Source organism: Hippocampus guttulatus, chromosome 14 (genome assembly GCF_054856545.1).
Source record: "Hippocampus guttulatus isolate MCC_2025c chromosome 14, RoL_Hgut_1.0, whole genome shotgun sequence".
Classification (NCBI taxonomy): Eukaryota; Metazoa; Chordata; class Actinopteri; order Syngnathiformes; family Syngnathidae; genus Hippocampus; species Hippocampus guttulatus.
Genome location: NC_141274.1, coordinates 8,870,187 through 8,886,517, shown reverse-complemented (window position 1 = coordinate 8,886,517; position 16,331 = coordinate 8,870,187). Strand labels below are relative to the sequence as shown.

The 16,331-nt window shown below is 47.1% G+C and overlaps 1 protein-coding gene across 5 annotated transcripts in view; it reads left to right on the top strand.

Moving 5' to 3' along the window:
- Nucleotides 1–278: 278 nt before the first annotated feature.
- Nucleotides 279–16,331, top strand: part of chd7 (chromodomain helicase DNA binding protein 7) — a 48,334-nt gene continuing 32,281 nt past the window's right edge. For 2 of the 5 annotated variants that reach the window (XM_086128343.1, XM_086128338.1), the window contains exons 1-3: nucleotides 279–619; nucleotides 9,971–11,483; nucleotides 11,635–11,963. In XM_086128343.1, coding sequence (XP_085984469.1) covers nucleotides 10,067–11,483; nucleotides 11,635–11,963 — 1,746 coding nt within the window. In that variant the 5' untranslated portion in view covers nucleotides 279–619; nucleotides 9,971–10,066. Of the gene's footprint in view, nucleotides 620–1,027; nucleotides 1,194–1,751; nucleotides 1,838–9,970; nucleotides 11,484–11,634; nucleotides 11,964–16,331 lie in introns of those variants that run through there. The other 3 variants (XM_086128342.1, XM_086128340.1, XM_086128339.1) reach the window with 3 other exon arrangements.

Sequence of the window (16,331 nt, the reverse complement as noted above, 5' to 3'; positions counted from 1 at the left end):
AATCTTAAATTTCAGAATTTGATTGTGACAATCATCCCAATTTCATTTGAAGAGTGGAGGAACACTATGTAAACCTCTAAAATGCCTTGGCGTTGTATTTGTTTAGGCTTTCTGCGTTCATTCATATTTTTCCGTTCAAATAGTGGCGGACATGGTTCTCTTCAGGGTAATTCTCATAAAACCACGTCCGCGCACTGAGCGAATCTCACAGTCGTCACACGGGCACGACGGGGTCAGTGACCGCGCACGCAGCCTGTTTAGCTGTATGAGAGGTCCTCGGGAGCGCGCACCCCCGGCCGAGGAAGGTGAGCGAGTGTCTGGAGGGGAGGACTCGGGAACGCGACCGACCAGTCGAGGGATCGATCGGATTAAACTCGATTTGAGTGAAATTAACACAAAGGACAGAAGCGCAACGCGCACTCGTCGGCGAGGTCGCAAATGCGAGACCCACCGGAGATATATTTCACGATAAACATTCAAATGCAACTTTTTTTTCCCAGTCTGTCTTTTGAAAACCAGAAAGGACCACGGTGATTTTCCCCCTTTGCGGAAACGGAGATACTAACGAGGAGTTCATTTGATTAAAAAAAAAAAGCCTGAAGTGACCAAGCTTGTTGGGGTAAGAGGATTTTATATTCACATTTTTTTAAATCCATAGCACACAATTGGTACTTAGTGTAGTAGTTAATGTGAAACCAGTATTGATGAATGAGAAGCGTTTCCATTTGGAGAATGGTAAGTTTTCGGTACTTTTGAACGCAAACGCACTCGCTGAGCGTGAGAGAAGGTTGGTGTTTGATTCGGGGATAGCTCGCGGGAAATTGTGAAATCGGAGCAACGATTGTATTCTCGCCTATGTTTCTTTCTTATTTCGAGAGTAAATCATTGAAGGACTGTGTATTAGCCATGCCGACATGCTAACAATAGCAAGTTTAGCTTTCTACCCGCTAATCGCACACTCGGACACGCACACACACGCACACAAGTCACTTTGCGATAGTTCCTGGAAAGTGGAAAGCTTTTTTTCTCAGGACGGCACGGTGGACCTCTCTTCTTCTGTCTCCATTTGTCTCTATCTTGTTGAGTTTTATTTTTATTCATTGGGAAAATGTACTTCAGTGAAGTGTGGGTGTTAGCATAGTTAGCTAATTGTGTTGAGCTTTCAAGAGACACGAGGTGGCTCGAGCGTAGAGGTGAGTCACTGGCCGACTGAATGAGCCAATCTCACAGGGAGCTTCCCGGTGGACAAATCACCGCAACTAAATGCCGGATTGGCTTATATGAACACATTTATGTAAAGTTTGCTTCGCACAACTCCAATTCTCATCGAAATAATGTCGGCATTTGACGGGATCCAATGTGAAGTGCCCGTAGTAGTCACTAGATTTATTGGACGGAAGGGACAGAGGAGAGGAGGGGGAATTGTGAGGCCAAGCGGTCATCCACATTAACCGCGTCATTCACGTTGTTTTGTCTCACGTTTTACCTACTTAAACACCGTTAACAATACCCGAAATCTATCATCTGCTGTTTTTCTTCGCCGACATGTGAGGGGAACGGTTTTTTTTCCACAGAAATAATAGCCCAAACGGTGTTCCTTCCTCTGTTGGGAACGACGTGCGAAACGCCACTGATAGGCTAATTAGCCTCGCTAGCCGCTGGAGGTTAGCCCAGTGCTAGGACACACAAGTTCAGCTAACGTGTTAGCCTGCCCTCATCTTCATTGTGTACTTATTAGCCCCTGAGCTAGTTTCGAACCTGCTCGGGGCGCTTATCAGAGGATGCTTCGCTCTTGAGCAAGTAAAGTTAACTTCCATTCGCATTTAGCTTACTTTGGGTGAGTTCAGCGAACCATGGTTGCCTATTGATATTCAAGTTGCATTTTTGTGTTTTGGCTTTCGCTGTGAATAACTTTTATGATGTTAAATTCAACCCGTCGACCAAGTTTGGCTATCAGTACCCATACACTTGTTACTCGACGTGAACGGGAGCAAACTGCGGCTCCAAACACCTGCCGACAGTGCTCCTCTGCCGTTGGTGTAACCGATTCAACTATTTTGTCTTAAGCGCATTTTGTTGAAGATTTTTGCGACAGCGCTTTATTTCGGGTGCCGCTTAGGCGACCCTACCCTCTTTTTCCATTATGTTCTGTAATCACCCAACTTGCGTAATGGTCACCCTGGCGCTCGCGTAACTTTGCCTTATGCTGAAAAAAACCCACACAAAAACGGTATCACAGAAACAAATTCTTCTCTGAAATAAAACGCCAAAATAGTGTTCTCCTAGCCTGACACAGTCGTTGAAAATATGCCGCATGGTTGTTTTTCCGCCTCCTGTCTGCCATCGAGCTTGGAGCCGCTACCCCCACTACCTTGTGTCTGTGAGCCAAGATGGCAGCTCGTCATGTTTAGCGGCCACAGAGGGAGAGATAAGAGGCCCCGACCACACACACATACACACAACAGATGTTCACCACCATGGCTCTTTCTCCCGTTTGTCTTTTTTTTTTTTTTGTGCGTGTGGCTTGAATGGAGACCCTTTCAAACTAGGATTGCTTTGGTTTATGTTGAGCTAAAAAGAAACTGAGAAAGAGTTGACCATCTCCTATATTTGCATATGCTATCGCTGCTCATCAAAGTTGTGCTCTTAACCTTGGAGTCTTGCTTGCAAAAATCTGGCCTTAGTCACATTGAGAAGACATGGAAAAGAAACAATTTTCTGTATTTTGTCTCAAGTATATATATATATATATATATATAGTATCAGGTGCACCTTGATATCACTTGGATCTAATTATTTATAGTAATTAATTATACGTAGTGGTTATTTTGGCGTGACAGGCAACTCATTAACTCGTGTTATTTTGCCGTGAATAGCATAAGAACTTGGTCGAAAGTGTGGTAGCCAATGTTCGCCACATTGGACCATAATGCTGCCATGATGGAGTCGGAAATGAGGACGGTCACGCCACTAGTTTGGCAATATTTTTGGATGTATTAAGTTGTTCGAGTGTGTTGACGTCTGGATAGGTGAAATCTTTTTAGATAAACTTGCCTAATTGCAGCCTTTTCGTTTCTTGGTCCTTCTTTTGAATAGGAAAAACCCCAATCAAATAATATTTGTTGATAACGACTAGAGCTGGGCGATATGACAATGTCTATCGCAAAGATGATAGGAAAGATTTTATCGTGTCACTTTTCGACTTTGTTTCTATTGACGTTAATAAATATAAGTTTTTGTTCTGAGCCTCATCAAAACACAAAGACTTGCAAAATTGAGAATCTTGTTTCATTTGTCTTTTGCTGATGGAACGGTGGAGACCTCACCAAAAATCTCTGTGCTGCTGATATTACCTGCAGGATCAAGCGCAGACGCTGCAGCAGCACGCAATTAGCAAGTTTAGCAGCAAGCTTTGTCGGGCTATTCCTGCCTCCTAAACTTGTTGCAGTTTTGCTCCTAATTCAATAATCAATCGCTGGAACCGCGTTAAAGCAGAGTGTACCCAATTTTGATCACCAAAATCACAAGCAATTGAATTAGTCTTTGCAAGAAAATGAATGCAAAACAGTGTGACCTACATAGCTAAAAAGACCAATTTACTGTGCCCCGTAGGTCAACCGTGAAGAGTGCCCTCAAAGATTAAACGTGTGCTGTGCTGTTCGATATCAACCACGGGCACTCAAAAACAGTTTTTTAGTTGTTGATAAACACGAGTTCACTGACTAATGCCAATATAATCCATAGTAGATGCTATAATATGTTAGCATGTATCGCTTTACATCAAACGCATAGAATAACCTGTGTATGCTAATGCTGAAAATCAAGGATCTCAGAAGTCGGTCGGGTTTGCTGATTCGAGTTCCGCCTGAGTGTCCGGGCGTCCTTTTGTACGCTCTCCTTTTGTATTTGTGTGTTTGAATGTTTGTCATAAGTGTGAATGGTTGTTTGTCTTCGATTTGCCGGCAGCGAGTTTGGGTTACCCCGCCTCTCGGGGGTAGTAGCTACAGCACGCCCACCGTCCTCGTGAAGAGAAGCTGTTCAGAGGTTGGACGGATGATTGCCTTTCGCGCAACTGTTTGAGGTGCCGATTGGTGCGGCCATTTTGTCTGTTGTGGTCATGCAGAGAGGTTGACCGCCCCAGTGGCAGAGATGAGAAGCAGGGCCGTTGTTTTCCTCCATCACTTTCATCCCGTCATCTATCGCTCCCCATCCCACCCACCCACTCAGTCCTTCTGTCACTGCCCATGTGCTTTCTTTTATGTCCCACCCCCCTCATTCTTATGATGATCATATCTCCATCTTGCTCACATGCCCGTCCTCTCATTTCCAACCAAAAGGTTAGTGGGGGTCTCGAGCACCACAGTGACATTCAGAACTGAGTGTCATTCCTGTTTCTGTCATCTCTCCCTTTATCACCATCCCCCACAATCACCAGCCTTCTCCTGCAGGGAAGACCTTCTGGACCGAATGCCGTGCCTAGAAGAGTGGCTGGCATTAAGAGCTTTCGCGTGCGGGTTTTGTGCTTGCCTGCGACAGGCAAGACATGTCATGTACATCTCTGACTCCACATGCGTGCGTGCATTTCTTTGAATCGGACCTTCCCCTGTCCCAATTTAGACGTTTGTCATCCTGTTGTTCTTCCTCTTCCCTGAGCTTTCAAACCTTCGTATCAAAGCATCTTACCATAAACGACAGTACTGAGAGAGACAAAACTGTACCGGAATGGTGTCCGCTTTGTATCGCAATTTCTCAACTTGAGCGATGCGTACTGCCGATTCAAATTTAAGTGCACTTTGCTATGAATTAATGCCCTATTAAGTTGAGATGCTGGCAAGGCCCGTAAAGGCTGCACCGGCTCGACACACACACGCACACACGCCTCAAGAGCACACGTGAACGCACGTTGTCGATTTTCTATGGGTCAGCAAATAGAGCTTTTTGATTACCCTCAAAAAGTAAATCTGTCTGTAGGGCAGGTGGAGCCTGTGCGCGGATCTCGCGGTGCTCTGAAAAGGAGTCAAGGAGTTCGCTGGCTTTTGGCATGCAGGCAGTGGTCGACCCAGCTCTTGTCCAGCTCAGTCAGTGCAAATAATTTCCATAACGATCAGAGCTGTATCATTATTTTAACTGCTCTTCGGTCATTGCCAAATTACAGTTTGTCACCAATATTTTAGGGCTGTCAGTAAGAAGAAAAAAAAATTACAAGGGGAGCAGCACACAATCGTATTCAGATTGAAACAGTGTAGACCACTTTACACACACACACAAATCCACTCTGTTTATGGTTGGCATGATTCAGACATAGCAGTGCGGTTTCAAACTTTCGTTGGATATCCTGTAGGGATCGGGAATAGAACTCCGCCGGGGCAGGCCAGCCTCGCTTGGACCGTGTAAGAGCAGCGGTGCTTGTCAGAAGGCTCGCGAGGAATCCCACACCCAAGCGCTGCGAGCGTGGGACCGAAGAGGGGATGGAGATGAGGCGGCGGCTAAAATAATTCCGTAAATGAAACGTGTCACCATAAACTCAATTGCGTACACTTCATCCGGGGATAGAACCCACCCCGTCCACTTCCGACCGTTGTACTTTAGACTCTGGCGACGAGCATTCTGTAGAAGGCACAGAAAGTGACACTAACGTGGAAAAGAAATATCTCAATTGGCGATTTGTGATCAAATCGGTCCCACAAGATGGAATTTCTTCTTTCACACTCACTTGAAGTGTGGATGTGTGATTCATTAGGCGGGGACACAACAGATGCTCTTCCCTATAAAGTTTGACGTCTCACTTAGCGGTCCGGCGGCTGTAGCGGTCATGTGACTCTTTCTCCAAGCGATATGTGCACCAACACGCATTCGTCGCTCTTATTAATTCGCCATACGCGGCGGTGTCTCGATACGCCGGACCCATCACTACGAGCAGCGCTCGCTCTTGGCCTCCCCGCTTGCGCCGGAGAGCGACCCGCAGCCCGGAGGAGCTGTCCGCCCGAATGGCGGCACCAAACCTTTTTGTTTTTCCTTTGGTAGCCCCCCCCCCCGCCCCCTGCTCCGTTCTGGATGTGGCACCCTGCTTCGAAATAACCACTGTCTACCGCTGTCAAAGTGTAGCACTTCCTCAAATGAGTGTTTTCTCCCTTGCCATCATCGCATTATGTTTGGGGCGGTGCATTGTGGGATGCTTGATGCTTGATTGTGGGATGCTTGGGCGGTGCATTGTGGGATGCTCTGTACGGCCTATTGTAACCTAATGACCCCAAATTTAAATGAGGCAGTGAAACACTGTTGAATTGCTACTTGCGTAAGAGAATGCTATTGGCTGGCAACCGGTTCAGGGTGTCCTCTGCCTACTGCCCAAAGAAGGCCGAGATAGGCTCCAGCACGCCCCGCGACCCTTGTTGAGGATAAAGCGGTTCAGAAAATGGATGGAAGGATAATAATAATGCCGAAGCCGATTGACATCTGCGGAGTTCATGTTCCAAAATGTCCATACTTGTGAGATGTTTCATGTCATTGACGAATACACCACCGCGTGCACACCTACCAAGACCTACTTGATCCGACACTCGCATGCGTGCGCGTCTGCCTCGAGGATCAGACCATGGTGTTTCCGCCCTCATGACAAGGGAACAGTTGAAATAAACGCAGCCCTTTCCCGGTCTCCCCCTCGACCCCCCCCCCCCCCACACACACACACACACTCGAAGCGCACGCACGCACACTGTCCATTAACGAGGCAGCCGTGTGTAAAATAAGCAGATTTTGCCCTGCCTCGCTGCTTCTCTTCTCTCTTGAACCCACCCCGCTAGGCCTCTTCCTTTTCTCTTTTCCTTCCTTCCAGGTCTTAAATCCCAGCTTGAAGCACACGGGCTCGTGTCCCCTCACTTGAACATAATTACACACACGCAGCTAGCCAGCTACTACCTGATGCCCCCCATTTGGGAGCAAAGGTACAAATTAGAGCGGTTCAGCCCCAAGCGGTAATGGGACGTTGGTGGATGCTTGTGCACGTGTTCACCAGAGGAAGTGGCCGATCAGTCACGACTTTGTCTCTCTAGTTAGGTTTTATGCTGTCTACTGCACTTGTTTTGTTTGTCCGTTCCTGTCGCCGAGGAAACGTGGTGCTGTTGACATGGCAGAGATTTCCTGCCGTACTACCCGGAGGCCACATGCAGTTTAGTTGCCAAACTGACAACTGCGCAGGCGCGCCTGCAATGCCCTGCTGTTTCCTCACGGCTAAGGAAATGCGGTGCATACGTGAACCCTTCATTGATTTTGAGCAGGTTGAATTTATCAGAACAAATACATACCTATCTTTCCAAAAGTTTAGCAAGTAATACAATTGTAGTATTTGAGCATCTCACATTTGTTGATGGGAGTGTTGAATTGCCACACCTTCACAACTCAACATTCTTCTCTAAAGAGAAAAAAAAATAGAGTTCACGAAATCAAATGTGTTTAGCTAGATATTTTTTGAGTATGCACCATATTAAATTCACTGAACTATTCACTGTGATGGCACTGAAATGACAGTATTTCAGTCAGTGTTTATGTTCCACCTGGAAATGAGACGTGCGGAATAGGCCAACACAACTCTTGCGGTCTTTTTATACTGTGGCTTTTGTCAATATTCTCCCAGAACCTAGGAGGCAGCGAAGAGCATTTATGGCATATGAACAGCTCTTCACAACATAGGTAGAAAACAATTGAACCCCCCCCCCCCCCCCCGCCCCCAATAATAACAATAAAAATACATTTTATTTCTGAGTGCCTTTCAAAACACTCAAGGACACTTCACAATCAAGAACAAAAATATAAAAACAGTTTGGGGTGAGCAGTGTACATGCATCATCAAAATAAAAGAATCAGGAAATGGAATACACGTAGTTTCCAACAGCGTTTTCTCTTCTGCCATGTGTTTTCACGTGGACCATCTGCGTGGGTTCTAACATTTTGGAGGTACAGGACCTGCCCGGTGCGGAAAATGTGGACACCGCCGCGGAGAGGTGCGGTTGATGCAATGATGTAATTTCAACATGCGGACCTGACAGACGCGCTAAATTCCAGGTTCGACTGTATTTGGGTGTCCAACTGAATATTTTATTGACAATGAGGTCTTTGTTTGCTGGGTTAAAGATACAGAAGACAAAAAATCAGATTAATGAATGGCCTATTTGTTTTAATTTTTAAATAATCAACATTTTATACTTCAAGCTGTGCATAGCAGGACATTTTTTAATCTCTCGAAACATGAGTGAGAATTTCTATGAAATTCTACTGCGACAGCCAGCCACAGCAGCAGGCGATGCGGCAATTTGGCGAGGAAAAACAAAGCGTCCCCAAAAATAACAAAATAGGCGCTATTAAATTAGCTGTTGAAGGGTCTGGTCATTGACAGAGTCATGACACGTCGACCAATCTTGGTAGCCCCACTGCAAAGTCAAGCTTTGAACTGGGCATCTGCAAAAAAATATTCATAAATTCCCTCTTATTTAAGATGATTAAATGGTCTGCAACAAAATGTTTCAGGCGCACCATTTAGGTCCACGCTTAACTCGAGAGTGTCCTACCACTCGCGTCAGTCCAGATGTTTTCAGTAACACACATGAAAGCTGTTGGTAGACTCTGCAAGAAAAAGCAGTGTTGACCAAATTTCAGACATATGAGACATTCATTTGACTGCTGGATGTCAATTTACCTGTACTGTTGATCTGTCACTCCCCTCCTCTCAAATTAATTGGTTAACTGAAAATCAAGCTCATATTCTACACTAATAGTGGCCCGGGGCCACCGTCGGGCCACCCGAAGTTAAGAAAACCTTTATTAGTCTCGCAATGGAGAAATTCCCAATTCACAGCAACCCTTGCCTAAGCGGTAACCGGAACCCCGGGGGTCATAGTCACTGACCCAGGATGGCATCGTACTGCTCTTGACTCCTCAACGCGTGTGTCCGGATGATTGTCTGACAGTGAGGAGAAGGTGGTCTGTTGAAGGCCTCTCATCATTTGATGAGCTTTCGCATCTAATGCGGCACACTGACCGGTCACCTAATTCCTTTGACGGTGACAGCTGGGCGCCGTTGCCAAACTGTCCACATGTTGGTGTGAACATTGCCAGATAGGACTTGGAGTGTGCCAAAGTAGACTGAAAATGGTGAAGAACAAGGCTGATGGACTAAAGCCTGGTTCCAATCCACTAATGGCTCAAAATGATCATCTTAACAGATATTCTTGCTATGTGTAGTGTGTTCAGACTGATCTTGACCATTTGGATGGACCTTTGGGCCGGTCCGATCTCAAATCGGGAATAATCAATGTTTTGGCCCGACTTCTCACCGTATGTGGTGTGCCCCAGAACTAGCTAGCTAGCTTGCTAGGCTATCTTTCCATCATTCTGTCCATCTATCTGTGTATCTGGTTGTCTCTCTCTGTCCGACTGTCTCTATCTCGTCTTGCCTGAACAAAATAACTTTCTTTTTTTGGTAACTTGTTTGATTTCTTTTTCACACAGTAACTTAATTGACACTTGCCTGAAACTTGAAGACTATGACTGGAGACTTTCTTATGACTTGTAGCCAACTCCCGTCAATGTCACCTTTGCCATGCATCGGAAGAGCATTTAATTTTTTCGCCAATCACTTTGTGCCGCTCGGACGGATAGAAGAGCAAAGATACATTTCTGATTAATAAAGATATGTAACAACAAAAAGAACGTTGAATAATTCAATCCTTCATGTTCATTTTTTGTTTTCACCTTTTACTGAACAAAAGTCCGAGTGCACCGAATGAAAAACTATGACCGCAAAACTGAGATACAAACCAAACTGCGGATTTAGTGAACCGTTCCGCTCCTAAGGTGTAGGCTTCAGTTTAGTTATTCAGCAACCATGTGCTCTGTGTTTGCATTTACTGCACATTGGCTAGTGCTATCTTTCCCTAAAATTGTGCCCCCCGCCCTCCTCTCTATTTCTTGTCAGGAACCTTTCAAGAGGACCATGGAATAGCAAGATAGCAGTTGGCTGCAAAGGGCTTTCCTGCACAAACACATCCCTTCTGTGGGGGCCCAACCCGGCATGGCGGACCCAGGGATGTTGAGTTTATTTGGGGATGATGCAGGGCTGTTCTCCGATGGGTTGGATGGTTTAGGAGACTGCTTTCCTCAGCAGCCAACGCCAGGCCAATCCAGCACTCTACCCCGACAGACTAATCCCCCGCTCAACCATGAACACCAGGGAAACAGGGCTTACCACCAGGGGATGCTCCTCGGTACTGGACCAGCACAGCCTAAATTGGGCCAAATGTACGACCACAGCTCCTACGCAGGCTATGAACAGGCCGGCGCTCCCGCAGGAAGAATGATGTCTCAGAATGGTCCGAGCCAGGGGCCACCAAATGTCAACGCAACTATGAATGGCATGGCTTCCCACTACCACAACAACCCCGCTAACTCAAGTAATACCCATCATGGTTACCCAGGTGATTCTGGGGGTGGCGCTGGTGTTTGGGGACAACAGCATCAAAGCAGATCACCATATCAACAGCCAGCAGCCCAAGCAGGGAGTGGCCCCAACCAGATTGGGGCGTTCCAAATGTCTCAAAGCAGCTACGGCGGCATGCAGGGCCAACCCACATCCAACGCATCTCTCATAAACCAACATTACCCAGCGCAGAGCATGGCTCACCAACCAACTCAAGACCCGTCTCACTACATGGGACATGTTGGAATGGTGGGGGGTCAAATAAGACACCCACAGCCCCAAAGCCAAGGTTACCCCAATATGAGCCACGCACCAAGATTCCCACATTCTCCCTCACGACAGCCCGCGCATCCCCATCAACATCAGCAAGGTATGGCTGGGTTTGGGGGTGGGCAATACCCTAGTTATCAGGCCCAGTATGGTGCCATGGGTTCTGGAGTTGGCCAGGGTGCGAATGCCGCTGTCAGCAGCAACGCCAGCCCTGCTCTGGGACCCGGGCAGCTCGGCCAAAGGTTTAACCAGGGATCAGGCGCAGCTTCTGGGCAACCCGGACAGCGATACCCTCCCGGGCCATCCCACCAGACACATTCTGTCCCACTGCAGCCACAGCCGGCCGGGCAACAGGGCCAGCCTATGCACCCCCTTAGCCACTCCCAGCCCCCCAATCAACCCCAGTCCCATCTTGCACCCCCAGCTCAGGGATCCTACCCCTCTCCCTCATCAATGTCCCCCATGCGGGTTTTGGGAACCCCCACCCCCCCTCCCCAACAGGTCAGGCCCCCGAGTGCAGGACTCGTTGTTCCCACAGAGGTGACGGGGTACACAGCCCTGCAGTCTCCACCAAATTCTATCGCACATCCTCAGAGACCTCCCCAAACGTCACTGTCTGCTGCACACCAACACCAGCCGACCCACAGTATAGCCTCCAATGCAGGACAGATGTACTCTGGCATGGGACCGCAGCGTTGTCCTCAAATTGTCCCAAATCGGCCTCCGCTCCAGACACAACAAGGTAAACAAAATCATTCACTGTCAGTACCTTCTTCAGGATTTTTTTTTTAAAAGGCTCTGTCGATATCTGGTTGTCTCTCCCAACACTGTTTCTTTCCACGTTGTGCTACGGTAACGTTGGGCTTCACTGATTGTCCTGCCTCTGTTTTTAGGACATCATGAGGCACCAGTCAGCCAAGGGGGAGATCAGCATCTCCTCCATTCCCAGCAACAAGCCTCTAGAAGTGGCCAGCCCATGCAGCCTTCTCCTGGCGGTTTCCAAGGTCCATCTGTTAGTCAGCACGGAGCCCTGCCCCTGAACCACGGTTTATTGCCGCCCACCCAAAACGTTCAGACGCAGCACACTCACCTGTCCCCCTACCCTGTGCAGAGCACGCCCCCTCCCCCCAGCCAGTCTTCCCACCATTGGACACCGCCACCTTCTGCCTCCCATCCACTTTCCTCACCCCCTACCACCCCACAGAAAGTGCCTAATATACAGGTGAGTCTTAGCCAAATGCTTTCATTGCTTAGTCAATGTTTTGTTTTTTTGGGGTGGGGGGGTGGGGGGGGGGGGTTCTGTGTCTGGAGTGCAAGGAAACTTTGTCATGTTTGTGTACTTAGTACATGACATTTGCGAACACAGCGGCACACTGGGCACTCTTCAGTGTATTTATTTCTTCATATTGGTGTGTCTTTCTGCCTCTTTTGTGTCCGCACTCGGCCATCTGTGGTTGGGCTTCTATGTATGTGGGAGAAATTGATTTTTTTTTTTTCCCAACACGCACGCACAAGCCACATAATTGCTCCTCCCCCTTGCTCCCTCTTCACCCTCGCCTCTTTAGAGGAAACCTCCCTTCCTGTCTCTACCTCCTCCCTGTCTCCTCTCTTTCCGCTCTCTCTGCGGGTCTCTTTCCCAGTCTTATTTATTTCTTTTCATCATTGTTGTGTGGCCAGATGTTCAGAGAGATAGTTTAAGAATGAGAGGGTGAGGAAGAAAAGAAGCCCATGACCGCCTCTTAAGAGGAAGGATGTGGGGGAAGGGGGGAGGGGGCAAGCAAGGACCTCTGGAGATGCCATCCAAGCTCGATTCCATAGGAGAGGGTTACCCAAGTCCTGGAGAGCGGTTATCCAGCCTGTTTTCCATGTTTCCCTCCTCCATTACACCTGATTCAAATGATCAGTTTACCAGCAAGCCTTGGGCACACCTTACAGAGTAGAATGCAACGACGCCTGACGAGCCGATGGCAGTGTGGTTGCAGTGTTCACTGATGACATCCATGTTTTCTGGTCGTGATTAATGCACCAATGCCGCTGCTGCTCGTAGTGCCCTCTTGTTCCGTTAGCTTGTTTAGTCGCTCAAAGCCTCCTTTCTCCACAGACCCATTCACACACAATGGCAGCCCTGTGGTCTCGCATGCCGAGATCCAATCCGCTTCCCTCTGCATTCTCATTCATACTGCTTTCCACTTTTCCCATACCATCACCCGCCCTACCTCTAGCCTTTTTGACCTGTGTTTTGTGGTTGACATTTAAGTTGTCACACTCAATTTATCCAGCTCTCCTGACCTAGATGCTAGTTTGGCTGGTGAACACTGCTTCTCACCTCTGCGTACTGCATTCGCCATCCCAAGTCCAGCTGCCTGCAGCACCCACGGCTTCCAATCAACACAGTCACACAGATGTCCACACATACACACACACACACCACGGTGAGGTCTGGAATGAAATGGCAAATGTGCCTAGGGATATAGGATGTAGCCTGGTGGTGGAATCCTTTTACCGTGTGTGCGTGTTTGCTACACTCTAGTTGCACACAGCTATTAGTGATTCGTATGATGCACTTGTTTGAAAAACACACAAGCACTGCAGTCTGCATGCACACACAGACCGGTCAGTCACTTGCGATTACGGTATGTCTCGTAGTCTGTGCTCCATCTGTTCACTAATCATAGTTATTACACACACGTATCGATACACACCAACACCCAAATGCACATGTGCTTTCGTCAGCTGCTCAAGGTCGCAGCTCTGGCAGCGTACTCTGCCGTGACCTTTTTTTTTTTCTACATCGCAAGCGCGTGCACGCGCTGTTGCGTGCGGCACTCCAGTTGACATATAACATGCCTATCTCACCCCTCCCCCGCTCATGAATCCCGTCAGCAAGCTGCTGTACCATCGAACTCACCCCGTCCGTCTCTGCATCTTCGAGGAAATAGCTCTCGAATGTCCATCTTTTTTGGAGAAATGAACAGACCTATTGAAAAATAAATTCATCAGTGATGTCAAGCAAAGCCCCCAAAACACAATTTAAGACATTGGTGCAAATAATGTCCCCATTCTGTCACTTGTTTGTCCTATGTGCGCTATGGACTGACATGCCATCACTTCACCTTTATGGTGGGAAATCAATGCCTTTGGCCATAGTTGTGTTTGAAACTCACCTTTCCAATAAGATCTCCAGCACATAATGGTTTGTCACAGTGCCGTTGAGATTGGTAAGCGGTCTTGGCACGGACAAGTGGATGGATCTGTGTTGTGATTTTTCTTGGGTTGCATAACCATCAATGGTGACATGCATAAAGCATTGCTGTCCACTGCAAACCAGTCCCTCCGTGGTCTAAGGCAGACATGGAAAGCCGTTGCATATGTAGGCAGAAGTTCCCACTCCCGTCCTTGATCACCCAATCACAAAACTAATGTCGTTCACAAATGCAACCGCTGTGTAGATGTCTGAAAACCATCAGATTTTTGATTTAGAATACCAGGCTCGATGTCTGAATTGGCCTTACCGGGGAGGTGGAGGAGTGTTTTTCCCCATTCCCACATGTGGTCGAGTTTATGGGACGGGAAACCCAAGTTACATCTTCCAGTTATGTCCGGTCAAGCCCTTGCAGGTACTCTCCATGAAGGCTCACGTCCTAGCCTTAGCTCCAGATGGGGGCCACAGCAGCTCTTCTCCAACGGAGGGAAAGCATCTTCCAAAATTGATCTTTATCATCGGAGGCTTGGAGCTGTGCTTGAACCGGTTCCTTACCTGGAACTTCTTTTGCATTGGGTAGCCCTACTAAGGGCAAAACATCCCTGACAAAAATGGACCATTACGACCGGCACTTGATCTAACTGGAACTGAAAAGAGGGACTTTGATATTTTGAGACCTCCTGAAAGGTGATTCAGTGGCTCTCCGCCCTTAGGAACTGTGCACTGCTTGTGCAGACACCAACATTTCAGCTTTGCTAAATTGGAGTTAGATTATAGTTGGATGGATAGATGGAAAAAGGGGGTCCCCCCCCCCCCCCCCCCACCAATCGACTCCTTTCTTCCTCTCTTATACCTCTGCGAGAGTTAAAACGCAATGCTCTTCTCTGTGTGTCAACATTTCTACCGGTTGTCTAGATTCATTTGTTTGAAAGAAGCTCTCTATTCAAATAAATCGCAGTCAGCTTGTCACCTCCTCTTTCGAAGGTGGTTTTCTTGAACACGCAGCTTGGAAGCGCTATTGAACCCAAATATCTCTGTTCCTTTCTCTATTTCTGTTGTCCCCTGCTCATCCCTCTCACCCCCACTTTGTCTAGGTGGCTCTATTTACGTGTGTCAGCAGGTGTTTGTGCGCCGTGTTTCGTGTGTTGTGAGACCTTGCAGTGCTCGGGTGTGACATGTCTCTGTGCATTAGCTTCTGCCTGATGCGAGCGGACTAGGGAGTTATAGCACCTCCCCATCCTCCATATGAAGCACACCCAAGCTGCGGTTTGTATGTGCTGAGCTGCTTCTCTGGCATTTTACTAGTTAAATTTGCTGTTGCTCACACACCCTTCAACGTATTTAGACAACGCAATGTTGGTTTTATTGCTCTCACCCCCCCCCCCCCCTTTATGACATACAAACACTCAGGAGCAAAATCTCCACTGCTTGAATGACATGCATACTCGCAAACGCACACAGATTCTTCCTCCCTGTGACTTTTTGAAGTATGGAGATAATTTATTCGTGTCATGATGCCTGATTTCCCATCTGCTACTGGGACCCTGAGCAGCTGGAAGAAGAAAGAAAGGAGGAGGGAGCATTGGAAGAGAGGGAGGGGGAGAGGCAGCTGGAGTGGCTCTCAACAGCTGGTAACCAGTTTCCTTTCACAGAAAGCATATATTGGAGCAATAAGGAGAAGGTGGCGTACTGAGAGGGAAAGCGGCTTGAAATTGCAGGAGTGCGAAAAAGGAAAAATGAGGTGTCAGCCAGTTTGTTTGCTAAGGTTAGATAGAATGTTGCTGCCGAAGAGGGGCGGAAAATTTATGGCAGCCGGGAGTAAGCAGCACCCATTTGACTTCACGTGTGACTCTAGCAAGGCTTCTTTGTTTGTTTGTTTATTGAACATAAAACATATATACAGTAATAATTTGACAGAAAATAAGGTAGATAAAAAAAGTAAAAAGAAAGAAATCAATCTTCATTCAACACAGTTATTATGTTCAAGGGAGTAGGAAGAAGTAAAAAACTTATCTAGTCCTACCCCGTTATGTGTTAATATCTAATAAATCATTTTTATATCAATCAGAAAAGAAAAAAGTAAGAAGAAAGAAGTCTCCATTAAGGCTCATACTTTACCCTTAACCGTGATATTTTTACAACTTTTGGTTTGTATCGGGATTATATACTTCCACACCCTGACACTCTTGTGTCAATTTTCTCCTGTATTCATAATGGATATTTATATACCTTTCTCTATTTATCAACTTAGTTCTGATTTATCATTATATTTAATGTTTAGAATTTATCATTTTAACTCTGATTGATGTAGGTTGTTTGTACTATTTTTTTGAATTTGCTTTTGAACTCAGCAAGCGATTTACTCATTTTCAGGTCCGTTTCGAGATT